At 43.9% G+C, this 19264-nt stretch overlaps 1 protein-coding gene across 1 annotated transcript in view; it reads right to left on the bottom strand.

Moving 5' to 3' along the window:
- Nucleotides 1-19264, bottom strand: part of spon1a (spondin 1a) — a 329503-nt gene that overhangs the window by 111942 nt on the left and 198297 nt on the right. Inside the window, exon 7 of the mRNA XM_079824799.1 lies at nucleotides 11880-11944. Within this exon, the coding sequence (XP_079680925.1) occupies nucleotides 11880-11944 (65 nt within the window). The remainder of the gene's footprint in view (nucleotides 1-11879; nucleotides 11945-19264) is intronic.

Genomic DNA, 19264 nt, shown 5'->3' with positions numbered 1-19264 from the left:
CCCTGTACCCCCTATGTGGGGGGAGTACCACATACGCCACCCACCTCATGAAGGTCCTAGCTTTAATAGCGGCCTACCATACCGTGCGAGGGCGTCAGCCATGGCAATGCTCTGGATACATGGGAGCTCACAACCAAACCTACATAAACAAAAGGTTGCGAAGTGCTGCTCAACCCGAGCCATGGGTGAGGCAGAATGATACAGAGCTAGGAGTGGAGGTACTCAAATCTACCCAGCCTTGTCAGAGGAGTACTGCCAACTGGCCGAGGCATATAAACAGGGCCAGAGCCTGCCAAAAAACTGGCGGCTTTCTAAGAAACTAGCTCTGGAGGGCAGGGCTGGGCTATTCATACAGTCTTTTCGTATTCATATGAAAAATGGCCTTAACCCTACCCCACGACCACTGGCTAAGTCACTATCAATTCTGCGCAGCTCCAACCTGCATTACTGGTAAAAGCCCCAGAACGCAGGGAAGGGGGTGGGCCTTAGCCGGACGACTCTACATAAGAGGAGGCTACATTAGGGACAATAATAAAGCTACATTCAAAAATAGAATAGCTACCCGGAGCGCCAACGCTTCTTGGCGGGCGCCTCCGTAATCCCTAGAAAGCCTAGGCCAATCTAGATCTATACCCGAGGTCCGAAAGGGCCACTACTATTGCACCAAACAAAAAGGGCACTCGGGTAGAAATGCCAGTCGAATATTAGATCTGGCTCTAGATCTAACTGTAGTTCTTGCGTAGTCTGATCCTGCATTCTCCAGAAGACTTATACTGAGAGAAGTTACAGACCGCCAAACCCTGAGGCGGCTACCAGTTACCAGCTTAAACTAGGATAAATATATGCCTAGCCTTTCCTTTTTATTTTATTTTTTTAGAGAAAAAAAATGCTACATACCCGCAAAAATAGGCAGCATTCCCAGAGCTATTCACAGATTTTAAAAGTCTGGGAGATATAAAGGCTATTCCACACCCACAGCCTTAACAGAACGGCTGTTCAGAAAATATATATATTCTTTGCTGGCTCTCCACTACAAATACTAGATCATTATGGAGCCTAGGCAACTACAGCAGGGGAACTACAGGCCCTAGGAAATATCCAACGATCCACAGCGATCCCTGAAGCCCTCTACAGGGAGCATAAGTCAGAAAATATGTAATATTTTTCCCTCTTATAGGGGACTTACCCGCTCGCCTGCAGCGCGCAATGATATCCACCCACAAGCTTAATTCACCACATGTATGCTTAGGTGTACCACTACCACGGGCCTGAGGGGGGCGCACTCACAGACCAGCCAGGCGCGCCCTAGCACATCATCGCGGATCCACCTAGGCCGGATGTAAGAAGGGCCTGGGGAGATGATGATGAAGAAGAGGAGTGAGGGTCAATGTAATTCCTTAGCTCACACTCAGGGAGGAGATCCATCATGAACGCTGACTGCGTTTTGTGATACACAGCTCCTACTTCTCCCGGGAGTCCGCCTCTCTGTGCCCCACCCCCGACTGTGGGGGCGCACGAGAGGCAATGCTGGCCCTCGGGCCCCGTCTCCGGTCCTCGGACCGTGATGCCTCCCGCCTGCCTGGGACCCGGATCTCAGTGGTACGCAGGTCCTCAGACGCTGCCAAATGCGCTATTCCTCCGCGATGCTGGCCCTCGGGCCCAGTCTCCGCCTGTTGCACAACCACCGCATCAGGGAATCATCCCCTGATCGAGATCCCTCAGCAAACCGGCCTGGTGCGCATGAAACACTGCCATGGTGTAAGAAGTAGCACCGGGCTGACCTGCTGCCGTGTATGCCCTGCCATTAAAGCGACACATTGTTTAGGTGGCAGGGTTGGAGCTCTCAGCTTCCCAGATGCGAGATTGCACACATCACGTTAATCGGAGAAAACGACACATACCCATATTCTCCTTTTCCTATCCTCCTGCTATCAGCGTCATACCGCTGATGTCATACCGCTGATGTCAGTGAATATGAGCCGAATATAGGTTATTCCATGCCCCCTCGATCTAAATAGGAAGATCAGGAAGGAATGAAAGCCCAACTGAGCCGATGATTATGGTTGGGGAGAAATCGATCGTTTAGTCCAACACGAGCGACCTCTCCTCTAACGCGACAACACGGCGGCCGCAGCCCGCCTGCAGCGCGATTCATAACATTCATCGGCTCAGCATACACAGTCGGGATGGCTGAGAATATTAATCCTCCTTCTCACAGCCATCCCTAGAGCACTTGCAAACAAGTCTTGTCAGCCGCCAGATCGTCAAAGGGAAGAATGCTTTCCCGTGACGATTCAGCAAGCTCTATCCGGGAAACCTCTATCCGGGACCGCATCATCAGTCTCGGATGCCAAACCCTCTTCCCTCAGGAAGAGAATCAGACGAGAGCAGAGCGATCTCGGATTGACAAACGCTCACATTATACAAACAAACAACTCGATAAGAGCTGACTGTGCATGCTCTTGATCCCAGGCAGAAACACACAGCTTGTGTGTATACAATAATGAATTTGGATTACCTTAACTCGAAGCAATTCAGACAAAACAGTCCCTGAAGACGAAGAAGCGGTGTCATGTTTGCAAGGCGCCCTTATATACTTCCTGGTCACACCTTGATGACATCATGATGACTTTCGAAAGGGAACTTATTGTATATACACAAAGTGCTTAATAGGAATGTATGATATAAAGCGTTTTATATGTAAGGGTTTTTTTTCTTTTTCTTACCAGCCAGGACTATTGGGGAGGTGAAGGGATTTAGGTTAGGTTTGTAAGTACTTAAGTGTGTTTTGTTTGTTTTTTCAAATGTGTAAAATCCAATAAAAATATGTTAAAGGAAAAAAATATTTTCTCCTTCAATCGGGCATCCCTGCAGAATTTTTTTCAGGCAACAACCACACACAACCCAAAAAGGCCTCTCATAGTAGTAAATCCAAGCTCTCGGAGTCGGACGATGGTCATCAGACACTTTCAAAAGATACATCAGGTCGAATCTGTTGCACATCAAAAAAGCCCAATAAACCCCCATTGGCTAACTAGCCTAGGCCTACCAAATGACAAAACTTGGTCGACTTCAAGTAAGACTTACCTGTCCGATGCTGTGAGTATTGAACTCCCTTTGGATTCTGCGAGAGCCGTCCCCACTCGGACAGCACAACAAATTAGCATTATACTCTATGCTCTATATATCTGATTATATGTAAGTTTGAACTTGTGAAAAATTATTTAGTCAACAGCAGTAGGTGAATTTATTTTTGTCTTTTGTTGTTAGATGAGCATTAAGGACAAAGACAGCAGTAGGTTACACATGCTGTGCGTTTTCTTTCTCATCTTTTGGTGTTTACTTAAGGCATAAACCGACTATGTTGCACATAAGTGTGCGTGCTCTCTCTCTCCATCAGTTAGCCTACTAGCAGGCTAATGATGCAGATCGCGCACGCCTTGAATGCTTTCATTCTTGTTTCACCGTATATCTTATGTTTTTATTAATAATTTGGGTGAATTTTAGTGTTCATTTTGTGTTTTTCAAAATAAATTAATTGAATTCATTTTGAGTCCGCATTCATTCACAGCTGTTGAAAAAGCCATTGTATAGGACATAAATTAGGTTAAACTACTGCATGTCCGCCCACAGAAAAATAAATAAATATATATAAAAATTACCAACACAGAACTATTGATCCACGAACATTGCAGTTACTATAATTGGCAAAGTTACGAATCTATGCGACAGACAAATTATGTGCGCATGTCACAAAATGATTCCGATTGAAAGTCAGAACATGTAAACACCAGATCGGTTTAGATAAAGTCTCATGTAAACAGTCCACCGAATCTTTCAATCGGAATGATTTTAATCGGAATGACAAAAAAGTGTGCATGTAAACGTGGCTAGTGATCTTAAAATAGCACTGAATATCTGCCATACATAATTGTATGCACATACACAAAAATATGCTTTATGACAGGGCTGCAAAAGTCAGCATAAATTTGTGTCATTATTGCTTAACAATAAAGCAAAGTCTGTTTTAAAGCCATATCTTTATTCACCACTTTAAGGAAAATGAAATCATCCAACTCCACCCTTGAAAATAAACACACAGACACACACAAACACAAAACAAACCAGGCAGCTAATTAGAGACTTGCATTGACAACCTATTATTTCACTGTCTGCTTGTCAGCGCACTGCTAATCAACTCAACTCAAGCTTTTCAAGGTTTCTGGAAAGAAACAGCAGAGCATGCATTAGCTGCTATTCTAAATATACAGCTACTAAACAGATCTTTAGAGAAGATGAGAAGACAACAAGAGTAGAGAGAGAAATAAAGAAAGAACATTTAGTGTTTTTGGACATTAACTGCCGTTATGAAGTCAAATGATTGTACAGTGTGAGTAAAAGACATTAATAGCTCTGGTCTCAAGCAAGTCTTGCTTCATACTAAGCGTTTCATGGCACTCTGAGTCAATTCAAAAGCAATTTCCAGTCTGCTCTAAAGTTCTAATTCACCCAAATACTGTATACTCGATCAGGTGAACACAGCATTATAAATTTGAAATTCTCTGTGCTTGGGGGATTCTGGGAGCATTAATCAATTTAGATCACTTAAAATGATAAACAAGGAGAAAATAGTGCAAGTAAGGCAGTTTACACAACACCGTTTTCAACTAAAAACTTTTAACGTGTTTTGGCTGTTTTTAGTCATTTGTCCAGATCCGTGTGAAAAGAGATAATTTTGACAATGTTGTCGTCTGTACCCAAAAAACCCATAGGAAAAATTTTTCTGTTTTTAGTACACATACCCTGAAGCTGGGTACACACCATAAGATAATCGGGGCGATTTTGGGCCAATTTCTCCCCTTCCGACAATCCTAGGTGAAGTCCCGATTATCTTGATGGTTCTACAGATTGTTTTATCAGATTTTCCTGTGGTGTGAGGTGTGTTAAGGGTGACTGAATCTGCCCAGAAGAACGTTGAAGCCGCCCCGATCTCAAATCGTAAATATTCAACATGTATATTTACAATCAGAAATTCTGTTGTGTGGGGGGAATCCCGAGGACAAACGTACGCACGGCCGTACGTTCTGGAGATTAGCATGTGAAACGAAACAATACCAATCAGAAAGCGAGCTGATGGAAGACTCACCTCTAGCTCGTGCTGTAACATGTAATGCTCATGTTCACCCCGTCTCCATGACTTCATCTTAACATTTTCCTTTTTCCTCCCGCTAATTTTCTTTAAAAAGCAGTCCATACACTACAAGCGCCATTCCTTCTTGCCGGTCATCCGCAATGTTTTTTTACTTTAAAGTCATGTCTGATGAATGAGATTTTGTGAGATTTACCGTCTTTACAGGGTTTGTGAATGGGATCTTTTACAGTGTGTGCACACCAAAAGTGAAGCGAATATTCGCATTGCGTTACTCGCTCTAGTTTACTCGCGGGATAACTTGTTTTTCGCGTTATGAGGAGTGTTTTCATGCACATCATCAACAACATTACTTTCTGACATTTTTTTCGTCATCAAACACCATCATGGTAACACAAGTAACATTAAAATGATGCAATAAAAATGTGTCTTGACACCATAATATTTAATATAAACCCTAATGTACATAATAAAATAAAAATAAAAATAAACATTATTAAATATTATTTCAATGAAAAAAAAAAAATACTAAAGGCCAGGTTTACTAAAGGCTTGCATCAGTGCAAACTGTCTTTTGACAATGAAAATCTGTCAGGATTTACGAAAGACACCCAGTGAAAAATTAGCAATGAAAAGTCGTGGACATAATATATGGACATGGTATAATTTTTTAAAAACTATGCAGCATGATTTACTAAGGTTTGTGGTAGTCAATTTACTGGTATTTGTTCATGCTGTTCTAAACGTCAAACATCATACAAAAGGTATTAAACATAACTGGTTCTGTGACTGATATCTGTGACATCAAACTACCTGCAATATATATGATATTTTAATTGAAAGTACGCCAACATGAATGATATGTCAAATACTGCTATGAAGAGGAAGATTTGAGAGATTAATTTCAGTATAACATCTTAATAACAAGAACAAAAACTCAAATCAGTTCTTGGCTAAAAATCGTGATCTTCTGCAGCTTTCATATCTCATCAATGCTTGGGTATATTCAAACCTGGCACTTCTGCCTTAAGTTTTTAAGGGAGTGGGTTAAATAATAAAAATCAGTTAATGAGCAACTACATAAGACATCAGTGTTTAAAACAATGTTTTACATTTACATTTATGCATTTAGCAGACGCTTTTATCCAAAGCGACTTACAACTGAGGAGTACAAGAAGCGATCCGTCATGAAGAGGCAATCGAAACATAAAAAGTGCCTGAAGTACTAAGTTTTGGACATTACCCAGAGGAACACACGCTAGGGCAGGGAAGGAGTAGAGGAAAATAGAAGGAAAAGGATTTTTTTTTTTCAAGATGAGGTTAAGTGCTCACGGTAGAGGTGAGTTTTCAGCTGTCTTTTGAAGGTTGTCAGTGATTCTGCAATTCGGATGGAGGTGGGAAGATCATTCCACCAGAAGGGAACGGTGAATGTAAATATTCTATAAAACTATAAATAATGACTATAACTTAAAACTATAAATAATGATTTAAAGTTTTAGCTGTTGGGTTAAATTTAGCAGGAAATGTAAATTTAGCAGGAAATGTAAATTTCAACGGTACGCCTGTTAACAGATAGAAGACCCGGCTAGTTTATGGTGTGTGCTGAGAATTTAAACTTGTCATCTAGATGGCTGTTTTTAATCTAGAAAGGTCTAAACAGCAATCATCGCTGACATCCTAGGAATCACCTGTTGTCAAAACCAAGAAACCTCAAACCTGCAGTAAAAAAGGGAAAGTGATAGAGCCTGTACTAAAATGAGAGTAAATACCGGCATTGGCTTTTGGGAGGAGGTGACAAATCCAAGATCTGAAGGGATTGAAGACTGACACAGAGATGTTTATTACCTGCTGAACAGGTAATAGATTTTAGTGACTCAAAGGTAGCAAGCAAACTTGCATTGTGGAATCTGATCTGACTGAGCAATTGTTAGATCTAAACATCAGTAATGTGATTTTTTTTTTTTTTTTTTTGGTCAGAACAAAAGTTGCAGATATATTTATTGTTCAGATGACATTGTTTGCATATATGCCTAGGAGGACATACTTATTATTGGCATGTCAATGTACAGCATCCACTCTGCATCCACAGTGACAGATCCACTCTGATGTGGTGATCACAGACTAGTCCGTGAAGAGGAGCAGTGCCGAAGCACAACCCACGTAAAAAAAATTAAAATTAAATCAGCAATTTCATGTTTCAAACAAAGATGGTGATAGAGAGGCAAAAGTTCTGCACTGCAGTTTTAAAGATGTTGCTCTGGGTTTGATGTCAGTGAAATCAAATATCACTGGTTCCATGTAAAATCATAATTGACAATGAAACTGCCTTGACACATCTTGATGAATCATATTTGAATGTATTAATGCAAATAAGATTTGAGAGCTACTGCAGAGGGGAATATCACATGAAGCTATGGCCTTAGAGAACTTTTTTTATGATACCTTTATAATCCTTTTTGTTGTTTTTGGAGATGGACAGAGTCGGTCAACATTAGCTTCAAAGTAGAGGTCTGCGCGGGACTTTTTTTTTCTGTCTCACTCCCGCCCGCTCCCACTAGGTTCTATACCACACCCAATTGCTCCCACTTAAAATTCACTCTGTGTTCATCCGCTTACAGTTTAAAATGATTTTCTTCCCGACCCGACCGATCCCGTTAAATTTAGACCTCGTTTAAACCTCCTAAAGAAAGGGAGTGACTGGGATAACAAATATAAAATGTTGGCTATACAATAATTTTATTTATCATGAGACTGTCAACACTGTAAAAAATGTCACAGAGAAAAATAGGCTAAATCAAATACGACATCTGTCACTCAAAATGGTAAGCCAAAAATACAAATAAACAAAAACTGCTCGCTTTTTTCATCTAGCTAGCTACTGCAAAATGAATATTTTTTTAGCATTCATGCAAGAAGAGACTGTCGCTGACCAATGACAGTTTCATTAGCCTACCGAACGTCTCTCCTACAAAATCTGACCACAAAGGCTGAATGTTTTCTCTGATGGTGCTCTCGTGGATAGGATGCAAAGAACATATATTGCCAGGTTTAGAGAAGGGAACTGAGAACTGTGTGTACGCCACCATTGCAGAAAGTTTTGTTCACTTCAAGTTCAAGTGCGGATACGCTGTTGTCAAAGGATGTCGGGAGTGGCCGCCCACTCCCCTCCAATGCACACCAGAGTTACCGACTGCTACCGTCTTTGATTTGGAAATGTACTCCCGCGCAGCAGGAAAACTGAGAGCCGCAGGAATGCAGACCTCTACTTGCTGTCTCTCACCTTTTCTAATATCTGTGCAGTAATGTGATCAGATGAGAGAGGGGAGCTATATGAACCAGTTCTAATCAATCAATCAATACTTTTCTCATTTGAACAGATTAAAATTCCAAGATTCTGGACATACAGCATGTCTTATTATTCTTTTTTCATACATTAAAATCATACATTAAAAATCTTCTAATGTATGATATACTTACTATCTTACTATCTAACATATAAAAAGAAGAAAAAAAAGGCAAAGTCAACTAATGAAGCGCAAGCAACTTTTTATAAATAGTGAGTACTTATAATGGCTTTTGGGCATGCTCAGTTTGATCACTGATTCTCAGTTCTGCAAAAACATTTGAGGCAGAAAAATTCTACCTTGCTTCTAACTGCCACTATGACTTTTGACGATTAATATTTTCATATTTAATATGGAATGTATTAATGAAATGTAAATAGCTGTCACTGGGGCAGCACCTTTCCAAAATACATGTGTCCCTTTTTTTACCCCTTAAGGGTACATACTAGTGTAATGATTAGTCCACTGAAGACAAGTTTTCTGAAGTTTAATCAAAATATAAAAAACATAAAACAAAGACTTGGCAATACTAGAAACAAAGACTTGACTTGGCGTGGCTAAACATAAAACTCACCAACACAGCAGGTTACAACATCAATACTCGACAAGGGAACAAGGCAAACATGAGGGCTTAAATACACAAAGACTAATGACTAACAAGACACACCTGTGAACAATAAAGACAATGAACCAATGACAGAACTGAACTAAGAACACATGACAAAAACAACCAATGAGAACATAACACATTAGACTAGGGAAGCACATGACATGATCACATGAGGAGACAATGGAATCACATGACAAACCAGGAAACAAGACAATGAACATGAACATGAAACAAAACACTAGACATTACAGACCCCCCCCCCCCACCCACACCTCTAAGGGCGGCTCTCGACGCCCCAAAAAAAAACAACATGAAATTCCTGAAGGGTGGTGGAGTGGAGGGGGTCTTGGGGAGGCATCTCAGGGTCCAAGGGGGACAGGACTTGGACCCTGGCATGGCAGAGACAGGCCTGGGAGCATGGGCGGACCTGGGCCGTGGAGCGTGGGTGGACCTGGGCCGTTGAGTGTGGGCGGACCTGGGCCATGGAGCGCTTCAGGGGGGCATGCCGGTACAGGCAGTTCAGGGGGCCATAGTGGTACAGGCAGTTCAGGGGTCCACAGAGGCGCGGCCTTCGTGGCCTCATCATTTTTTTTCTTGGGCGGAGCTATGGGGTCATGATCTTGAGCCGTTTCTGGGTGCTGGTCAGGGTCTGCAATGTCTCTGGATGCTGGTCAGTGGCTGGAGCCATATCTGGATGCTGGGCAGTGGCTGGAGCCGTCTCTGGATGCTGGTCAGTGGCTGGAGCCCTTTCTGGACTCTGGTCAATGGCTGGAGCCATCTCTGGATGCTGGTCAGTGGCTGAAGCCACCTCTGGACGCTGTTCAGGGGCTGGAGCCATCTCTGGACGCTGGTCAGTGGCTGGAGCCATCTCTGGATGCTGGTTACGGGCTGGAGCCATCTCTGGATCCTGGTCAATGGCTGGAGCCATCTCTGGACGCTGGTCAGTGGCTGGAGCCATCTCTGGGCTCTGGACGTGAACAGGAGACGCCGCTTGGTTCTGGACGTGGACAGGAGACACCACTTGGCTCTAGATGTGGACAGGTTGCATCACAGGTGGCGTCACTGGACTCTGGACAGGCTGTGGCAGGGTAGGCATGACGTGAATGAGATCAGGCGTGGCAGGCATGACGTGAATGAAATGAGGTGTGGCAGGCATGACATGAACTAATCCAGACATGACAGTGGTGGCATTGTGGTGTGGTGGGTACTGTGGAATGGCGTGGCTCCTCCTCCGCCGTTCCCACAGTAAATGCAGAGCCACTCAGCAGAAGGGCACGGTCGATATATAGTGAATTTTTCCCCCTGGTAGTCTAGAGCGCAAGGGCTCGTTTAATCCATTTCTAAAAATTTATTTTAGTGCCACGTCCAACTAAACCAACTAAATCACACAGTTCACAAAAGTCCACAACATAATCCTCAATGGGGCGCTGGCCTTGGTGGAGGCGCAGGAGATGGCAAACTGCTGGGTTCATAATGCGGTCAAGTATTCTGTAACGATTAGTCCACTGAAGGAAAGTTTGCTGAACACAAGTGCAGTTTAATCAAAATATCAAAAACAAAGACTTGGCTTGGCAATACTAGAAACAAAGACTTGACTTGGCGTGGCTAAACATAAAACTCACCAACACAGTGGGTTACAACATCAATACTCGACAAGGGAACAAGGCAAACATGAGGGCTTAAATACACAAAGACTAATGACTAACAAGACACACTTTTTTATTTTTATTCTTGTCATTTCTTTCAAAGCTATGTACACTCCACACTCCAGATGAGTAGGTGGCGGTAATGCATAATTTACATTGGCTTGCCAATCCGTCATTAAACACCAGAAGAAGAAGAAGATGAAACAAAACCAAAACACTAGACATTACAACTAGTACCTAAATGGAACATATTAGTACCTTTAGAAAGGGTACCACCTCAATGACAGCTTTTGTACCTTTTTCTGAGTGCGCAGCAGCACACTGGTGCCCACAAAGGCACACTGACCTTTGGTTAGTGATCAAGTTTTTCTGGCCTTCGGCTTAGTAAAGCTGTCCATGACCTTTTAGTCAGGAAAAGTTTGCCTTTCTCCTTGTTGCCCTCAGAAGTCTGTTATGTTAAGCAACATGCACCTCGGACAACAGCAGACTGTGTGTCACATGTCCGAAACGGTGTATTCACAGTGAGTGGTGCAGAGTTGCAGAGTTTGCAGAGTTCTACCTGTAGAATGGACTCTCCCTGCTACTCAGTCACTTCAGGGTACTGTCCAGGAAAGTGTTCTTCACGCATAGGCACAATACCAGTACCAACCTATCATTTAGAGGTTGAAGACACTTCAGGCTCTCCACAGATAATTTTCAAACCATTTAGCCTCACACCGCCAGACCACCTTCCGTATTCAACTTATGAAAAAAACGCAACTGGTGCAACATATGATGTCAGATGTTATCACGTCGTAAGCGTTTTGAACTGCAAGCGGAATTACACTTTCTGCGTAAGTTGAATACGGAAGGTGATATTTGATATTTTTCTTACAAAACTCCATCGATCCGCTTCAGAAGCTGTGTGGAGTATGTTTATTATAGATGGATGCAGTTTTTTCAGCTTCAAACTTAATGGACCCCGTCACTGCCATTGGGGTAATTTTCATTTTCAAGTGAACTAATCCTTTAAACTGGAATATTTCACCTTTAACACTTTAATTTGTATTTTAATGAAACATTATACAGAGGAAAGATAACACCAGCACACACACATACACACACAAACTGATTAGATGACAGTTACTCACACATTGAGGGGCTGCCAGGCTGGCCATTGGGCCTTCATCTTTATGACGGTCAAGACGTCGTCACCCTGTGTGATAAAACAAAAAAGTAAATCAATATATATTACATACTTAAATGCTTAAGAACTCCCTTTAGCCATGGTCAAATCACTGTAAAAAAAGAGTGTTTCGTTCTTTCTCTCATGCCATCCCTTTGTTTGTCTTGACAGGAAGTAATGTATGAAGCTTTCTATTCTTTCTGCTGATGGAGTGATCACATCAGAGTCTCATAAAAGCTGTATAAATATTTCATCAATCGCTCACGGCACACAGGCCAGCAGTGTATGTATGGCTCTATCCCACTCAAACCATATCAGGAGTTCATGGGAAGGGCATCACTGAAGACTGTCAAGGGGAAGGTTTTACTGCTGGGGTTAAAAGCCATCATTCTTTATCATGCAAAGACATGACACTTTGATTCACACTTTGAGCTTCACATACAGTATTGCTCCAGCTGTCTTAAACACCAATTTAATATATTAAAAATACATTAATTGCATTCTCAAATAGATTAATTAGCAGAAGTTATCTCCACCATCTGTGTATGTCCATTTGCATGTGACTTCATTAACGAAAGTCCTATATTGTTAAATTCACGTGGTGCAAGCACTGTTACAAAAGTTCATCCTTAGCAAGTTAATTTCACTAATGATACATCATACTACATTGGTTAAGCAGCTATTTGTTGTTTGGGAAATGGGTAACACTTTAGTATGGGGGACACATATTCACTATTAACTACAACTTTTGCCTCAATAAACTTCTAATTTACTGCTTATTAATAGGTAGTAGGGTAGTTTTTGTAGAGTTTAAACTTAGGTATTGGGTACAATTAAGGGATGTAGAATAAGGTCATGCCGAATAAGACATTAATATATGTTTTATGAGTACTAATAAACACTCAATATCTTAGTAATATGCATGCTAATAAGCAACTAGTTAATAGTGATGATTAAACCCTAAAATAAAGTGTTAGTACAGTAGTAGAGTTAGTAGAGCACAGTTGAGTACATTTTATTGGTCACTGTTGGGATTACCAAATAATCTTAACCCTTGCAATCAAAATAACAATCACATTTTTTCAACTGACAACACTCACGTCTCTAACTTATTTTTAAATAATAATTTTTAAAATGTTACATTATGCACATTGTCAATTTAATGAGGTATGAAATTCAACGCATTTTTAATGAATCTCTTAACAAACTTTATTTGCTGTTAAGCCAAAGAGAAAAAACAGGTTATTAATTATGCAACACAAAGCCAAAAGGAATATATATATATATATATTGTCTTCTCGACAACTGATGTGACAGTGTCGCCAAATAGGCCAGGAGGGGAAAGCGTGGCACACATTAGGAAGTTCTTATCTTTGTCTTTCTTGCCTAACAAGTTTAACCATAAATGCCTCTCTATGGCTACCAGAGCCGCCATAGATTGGCCAATTGACTTGGCCGTTTCCTTTGGTGGCCTAGAATCTGTAGCCTAAATTTGTGGCCTAGCACAGCTCTCTTATTGCGCCCGGGCTCACACTTTCACTCTCATCCAGGTCTCTGAGCAGGTCAGCCTGGTATGCCTGCAGAATAGACAGTGCACAAACATGCCATGGCCTTACCTTCTGCCGAATACACTCTACCCACCATCCCCAAGTTGTTCTGACCTGCTCGGTGGGTAACATATGGCTCAGGGGAGAGATAGCTAACCAGCGTTTCTTCCACCTTAGGCATCACCCCATATCAATGTTCCTTCAGCCCCATGATGGAAGAATAATTCTAAGTTTTGGAGCTGAAGACACAATATGAAGCTGGTTTCTTCCACAATCTCAACAAATCGGTGTGGAGATCGGGAAAAATCAGCAGGACCAATTGAGGAGGTTGTGATCTGGATGTCAGGAAACGTAAGAGATAAGGCATTAGATCCGGCAGGTGAGGACAAAGAAAAGGCAGAGCCCATCTCTAACCCCTCTGCCAGATTCCTTTGCGAAACCAATGACCCGTGTCACTGCTCTACCTCGGTAGCAGCGAGACCAGAGCCGTGAGGAATGTGAGCTTGGGCGGCCTCCTCAAAGAGAGCACGGCAGAAGTGGAGCGTTCTTAATGGTAGCTGGTCATAATGCATGCAGTCAGCCCCTTCGAGAGCTGAGGCGTTCCATCAGGGTAAGCGTGAATCCCTTGAAAGGGAACCCCCTCAGACCTCAAAGGGTTAAGTTCACCCGCCGCCGAGGTCTCTTACCCGGAGGTAAATGGACCAGAATGGGAAGAGGTGCCTTTTGAAAAAGTACAAGAGTCGCTACAGCAACGTTCCCATGGCCATGCTCTCGCAGTGAGTGCATGAACCATCGACAAATGCTGTCTCCACTTAAAGGGATAGTTCACCCAAAAATGAAAATTAGCCCATGATTTACTCACCCTCAAGTCATCCTAGGTGTATATGACATTCTTCTTTCAGACAAATAAAATCTGAGTTATGTTAAAAAAGTCCAGGCTAATCCAAGCATTATAATGTCAGTAATTGTTGCTCTGTTTTTGAAGTCAATAAAAAATGCATCTGTCCGTCAAATAACGTGCTCCACGCGGCTCTGGGGGGTTAATAATGGCCTTCAAAACAGTGATCATGGCCATCCAATGGAGAGAGAAATCGCCCGCACCCGGAAAGACATGGACGGAAAGGCATCTTTAAAAAGACTTGATCCGCCATGTAGCTCTTTTATAGGAATTTGCTTTTAGATCACCACTGATGCACACAGGGGAACTCCCTGCACTTATCTGTGCACACAGAGAGAGAACATTGAAATGTGCTCATGGATCCAGCAGTGTATGGAGGTGAATATAAAACCCCTTCTCTTTTAACCATAAGAGACGTGGTGCTTTGGCTCAGAAGAACAAAGCTAAATGAGTGGAGCATGCCAGCTTACTTTTATACCCGTATGTCCAGATGTGCAAATTCCACCCACCAAATTCTTTTCTGACTATGTCAGAGGTGTTTAGAGCTCCCAAGAGCGACCCCTAGTGTCATTCACGTCAAAGCGAATAACAGATAGGGAAATCACGTTAAGATAAATTGATTTGTTCTAAATCAAGAGCAAATCTAAAGTAATTTAAAATAATCTATACAGTTCTTTTTTAGTTAGATGAACTCATGTGTAAGTGTACTATACTAAATACGCGTTAATGTATTAACCAAAGTTACCAAGGAAATCTTGTACACGTTACAGTTATTTCTTGCCCACATGTTAACATATACTAAATAGCCAGATTTGGCTCTCCTGTTTACCAACTATGCAGTTCATGCAGCAACACTGCGATTGGCCAATGCATACAAGCACTTTGCTTACGCTGCACTGTAAGCATTCATTTAGGATAAAGAAAGATTAAAGAAAAAGCCATTAACTGAAGCTTAGTGTGGAATCTGGCCCTGGAATGGCTCTTACCTTCACAACACTGAGCACTGCAATGCACTTTGAACTGCTAACCTCTTTTGAGAAGTTCTGCAGTCCTGGCCTGAGTCATTTAAAAATCCATTTGATTTAATTTAGGGAACACATGACCCCTCTCTGCTCAGCAGAGAAAGAAAGTCTTATTATTATGTTCACTCATATGTAATGGATTAGAAATCCTCTTTTAGGTGTCGTCAGTGGACACAACCACAAAAGGATCCCAGCAAGATTGCAGACAATGTGGATTTTGGAGGTACTTTGAATGGAGATAATATTACATTTCCAGATCAAAATGGTAATATCTCTAAGTACCCTGAGATATCACATTAAGCAACTGGGCGCCTAAAGGATTGTATATGAAGAGGGTGGAAATAAATAAATACATAAATGGAGTTCTATACAACATATGGTATGCTCCACACAAGGCTTTGATATCACCATAATTAAGCTAGTCTGGAATTACATGAAACGACAGTAGCTATTGAGATAACCAAATCCATCTAAGAACTGTGACAACTGCTTCAAAATGTTTCCAATGTTCTACAAGCAAACTACAGTACTGTGAAAAGTTTGGGAACTTGTAAAAAAATCTGGTTTATCATGGTTTATCAATTAACTTCCATTTGTTCAATCAAAACAATATTTTGTGTGATCACTATTTGCTTTAAAACAGCTTTTTCCAAAGTACAATTGCACAGTTTTAGATTGTATGCAGGTATAGCTTGATAATAAAACTGTTGCATACCAGAATACAGCCAGCTTCTTGGTTGGCAAGGGTTGAAAAATAAGATAGATCTGTGATGTTAGCAGAAAAGGAAGGTTGTTTTAGAGGTTACTACATTTGAATAAAATATTACAAGCAGAAACGTCTCGGGTTACGACTGTAACCCCTGTTCCCCGAGAAGGGAACGAGACACTGTGTTGTCGAGTGACGACACTCTGGGAACGCCCCCAGCGTAGCGCGTCTGAAGCATGAATGAAATCAAGCCAATCTGATTGGTGCTGCGTCATGACGTAGTAGATGACGGCATACCCGGAAGATCGGGGAACAGGGGTTACAGTCGTAACCCGAGACGTTCCCCTTCGAGGGAACTCGTACTGCGTCGTCGAGTGACGACACTCTGGGAATGTAAATACCCACTATGCCACACCGAAATCACACCGGTCCTAGTGTGAAGCTGGGAACCAGGCACACTTAGGATGCGAGCACTCTGGCACCAGGCGTGGAGATGCAGACTGTAAAATCTTATGAAGGTGTGCAGGGTGGCCACCTCGCAAACCTCTTGAAGCGAGACGCCAGAAAGAAGGGCCACGAGGAGGCCATGCCCCAGGTGGAATGAGCCCTCATGGCCATAGGTGAAGGCAAGTTGCGCACCTTATAAGCCACGGCTATAGCCTGGACAATCCAATTACTGATTGTCTGTGTAGATGCAGGCAGCCCTTTCTTGGGTGAGCCAAAGCACACCAACAACTGGTCTGACTTTCTCCACTGGGAAGACCTCTCCAGATAAATTCTTAAGGCTCTGATGGGGCAGAGCAGGTGAAGTCTTCCCTCTTCCGCCGTCAGGTGGGGAGGAGGATGAAAGGCCTGAAGAACCAAAGACCGTGCCACATGAGATGGCACCTAGGGTACATAGCCCGGTCTAGGGTGTAAGATGGCCTTAACTCCGCCGGGGGCTAACTCCTGGAGATCCCAGTAATAGTGAGGAGAAAGGCCACCTTAAGGGTCAGGTTCTTCGCCTCAACCGACTCCAGTGGCTCAAAGGGGGCCTCGGCAGATCCCTCGAGTACCACCGCCAGGTCCCAGGTTGGGACTCTGGAGCGAGCCGCAGGCCTCATCCTCCGAGCCCCACGGAGGAACTGTACAACCAGAATGGTGCTTCCCCAAGGGTCCATCACCTATAGGTGCGTGGAAAGCCCCAATGGCAGCCAAATACACCTTCAGGGTGGACGGGGTAAGACCGGCGGAGAAACGATCTTGGAGGAACTCCAGCACTGAAGCCACTGGGCAGTTAACTGGGTCCACATCACGCTCTCTACACCAAGTGGAGAACACATTCCACTTAAGGCTGTACAGTCTCCTGGTGGAAGGAGCCCTGGAGCTGAGTAGGGTCTCGACCACATCTGCCGACAGGCAAGCCTCTAGGTACCGAGCCCCCTCAGGGGCCAGACCCAGAGGTTCCATAACTCCGGCCGGGGGTGAAATATTGTGCCCCCTGCCTGCGAGAGCAGATCCCTCCTCAGAGGGACCAACCATGGAGGGCCGTCTAGTAGTGCTATGATGTCCGAGAACCATACTCAGGCCGGCCAGCGGGGTGCCACTTGAAGTAGGCTGATCCCCTCCCGGCGGACCCGCTCCAGAACTCCCGGGAGCAGAGCGATCGGGGGAAATGCATACAGACACAGCCTCGGCCACATCTGCATCATGGCATCCAGCCCTAACGGAGCTGGATGCCTGAGAGAAAACCACATTGGACAGTGGGACGTCTCTCGAGACGCAAATAGGTCCACTTCCACTGGGCCGAATCTCTCGCACATGGCCTCCACCACCTCTGGGTCGAGTCGCCACTCCCCGGGCCTCAGCCCCTGCCTTGACAGGACGTCTGCTCCCTGGTTTTGGTCCCTGGGGACGTACATTGCTCTGAGAGACGACAGCTTCCCCTGGCACCACAGGAGGACCTGGTGTGCCAGTCTGCAAAGAGGGCGCGACCTCAGACCCCACTGACGATTCAGATACGCAACAACTGAAGTGTTGTCTGAATGTATCAGGACAAGGTGGCTGCGGAGGTCCGGGAGAAACCTCCTCAGAGCCTTGTAGACCGCCAGCATTTCCAGTCAGTTGATGTGCCAGGAAGAATGCCGGGTCTCCCACAGACCTCTCGCAAAGCGGCCGTCCCTGACCACGTCCCAACCAGTGAGGGAGGCAGCAGTTGAAACGGTTTTCCGGCAACATGATGCTCCCAACACTGGCCCCCGGGACAGGAACCAAGGTCTCTTCCATATGACGAGGGAACGAAGGCATCTGCGCATTACCCTGATCATACAGAATGGTTTTCCCCTCGAGGAAAACCCCCCTGGTTCCCAGTCACCACTGTAGGGGTCTCGTGCAGCAGGCCAAGATATATTCTGTTGGATGCAGCAGCCATAAGTCCCAGCAGTCCTAAACTGCTACACAAGTTGATGCTGCGGCCTAGCTTCATTTTGGAGACCATCGCCCATATGGACTCGATACACGTGGGGGACAATTGTGCCCACAACGTAGAGAATCCCATATGGCTTCCAGGAACACGATTCTCTGAGAAGGCGTCAACACACTATTGCATGTAGAGTCTCAACCCCAAGCACTGAGAGCAGCCAAGGACGACATCTCAATGCCAAACTGCTGCTACTCGCGAGGAAAAAAAAACAGGCCGAATGGAGGAACCCGATAATGATACGCTTCGCCCCCGAAAGCGAACCTCAGGAATTCCCCGTGACACAGAAGGAAGGATACATGGAAGTATGCGTCCTCTTTAGATCCACCGTGACAGGCCAGTCCTCAGACTGGATCTGAATCACGAAAAGGAAATTCTCAAGCATCTTGAATCTGAATCTCCTCAGAGAACGATCCAAGTATCTAAAGTTGGACGCAACTGGCCATCCTTCTTAGGAACTATGAAGTACCGGCTGTAGAACCCAGACTCCCTGACTGGCAGAGGAATACGTTCAAAAGCCTCCTTAACCAACAGCGAGTGTACTTCCTGTTCCATAACCCGCACCTGCTCTGGGCCGACCACAGTCCAGACCACCCCGTTGAACTTCGGGGGAGGGGAACTGAACTGCGGCCTGTAACCCCGTTCTACAGTACGTAGGGCCCATGCAGATATATTCGGAGGCATAACCATGCTCCGAGATAATCTGCTAAGGGAACCAG

Source organism: Gobio gobio, assembly GCF_949357685.1.
Source record: "Gobio gobio genome assembly, chromosome: 9".
Taxonomy (NCBI): domain Eukaryota; kingdom Metazoa; phylum Chordata; class Actinopteri; order Cypriniformes; family Gobionidae; genus Gobio; species Gobio gobio.
Note: the sequence above shows the minus strand (reverse complement) of the source record. Positions and strands in the feature narration are given on the sequence as shown.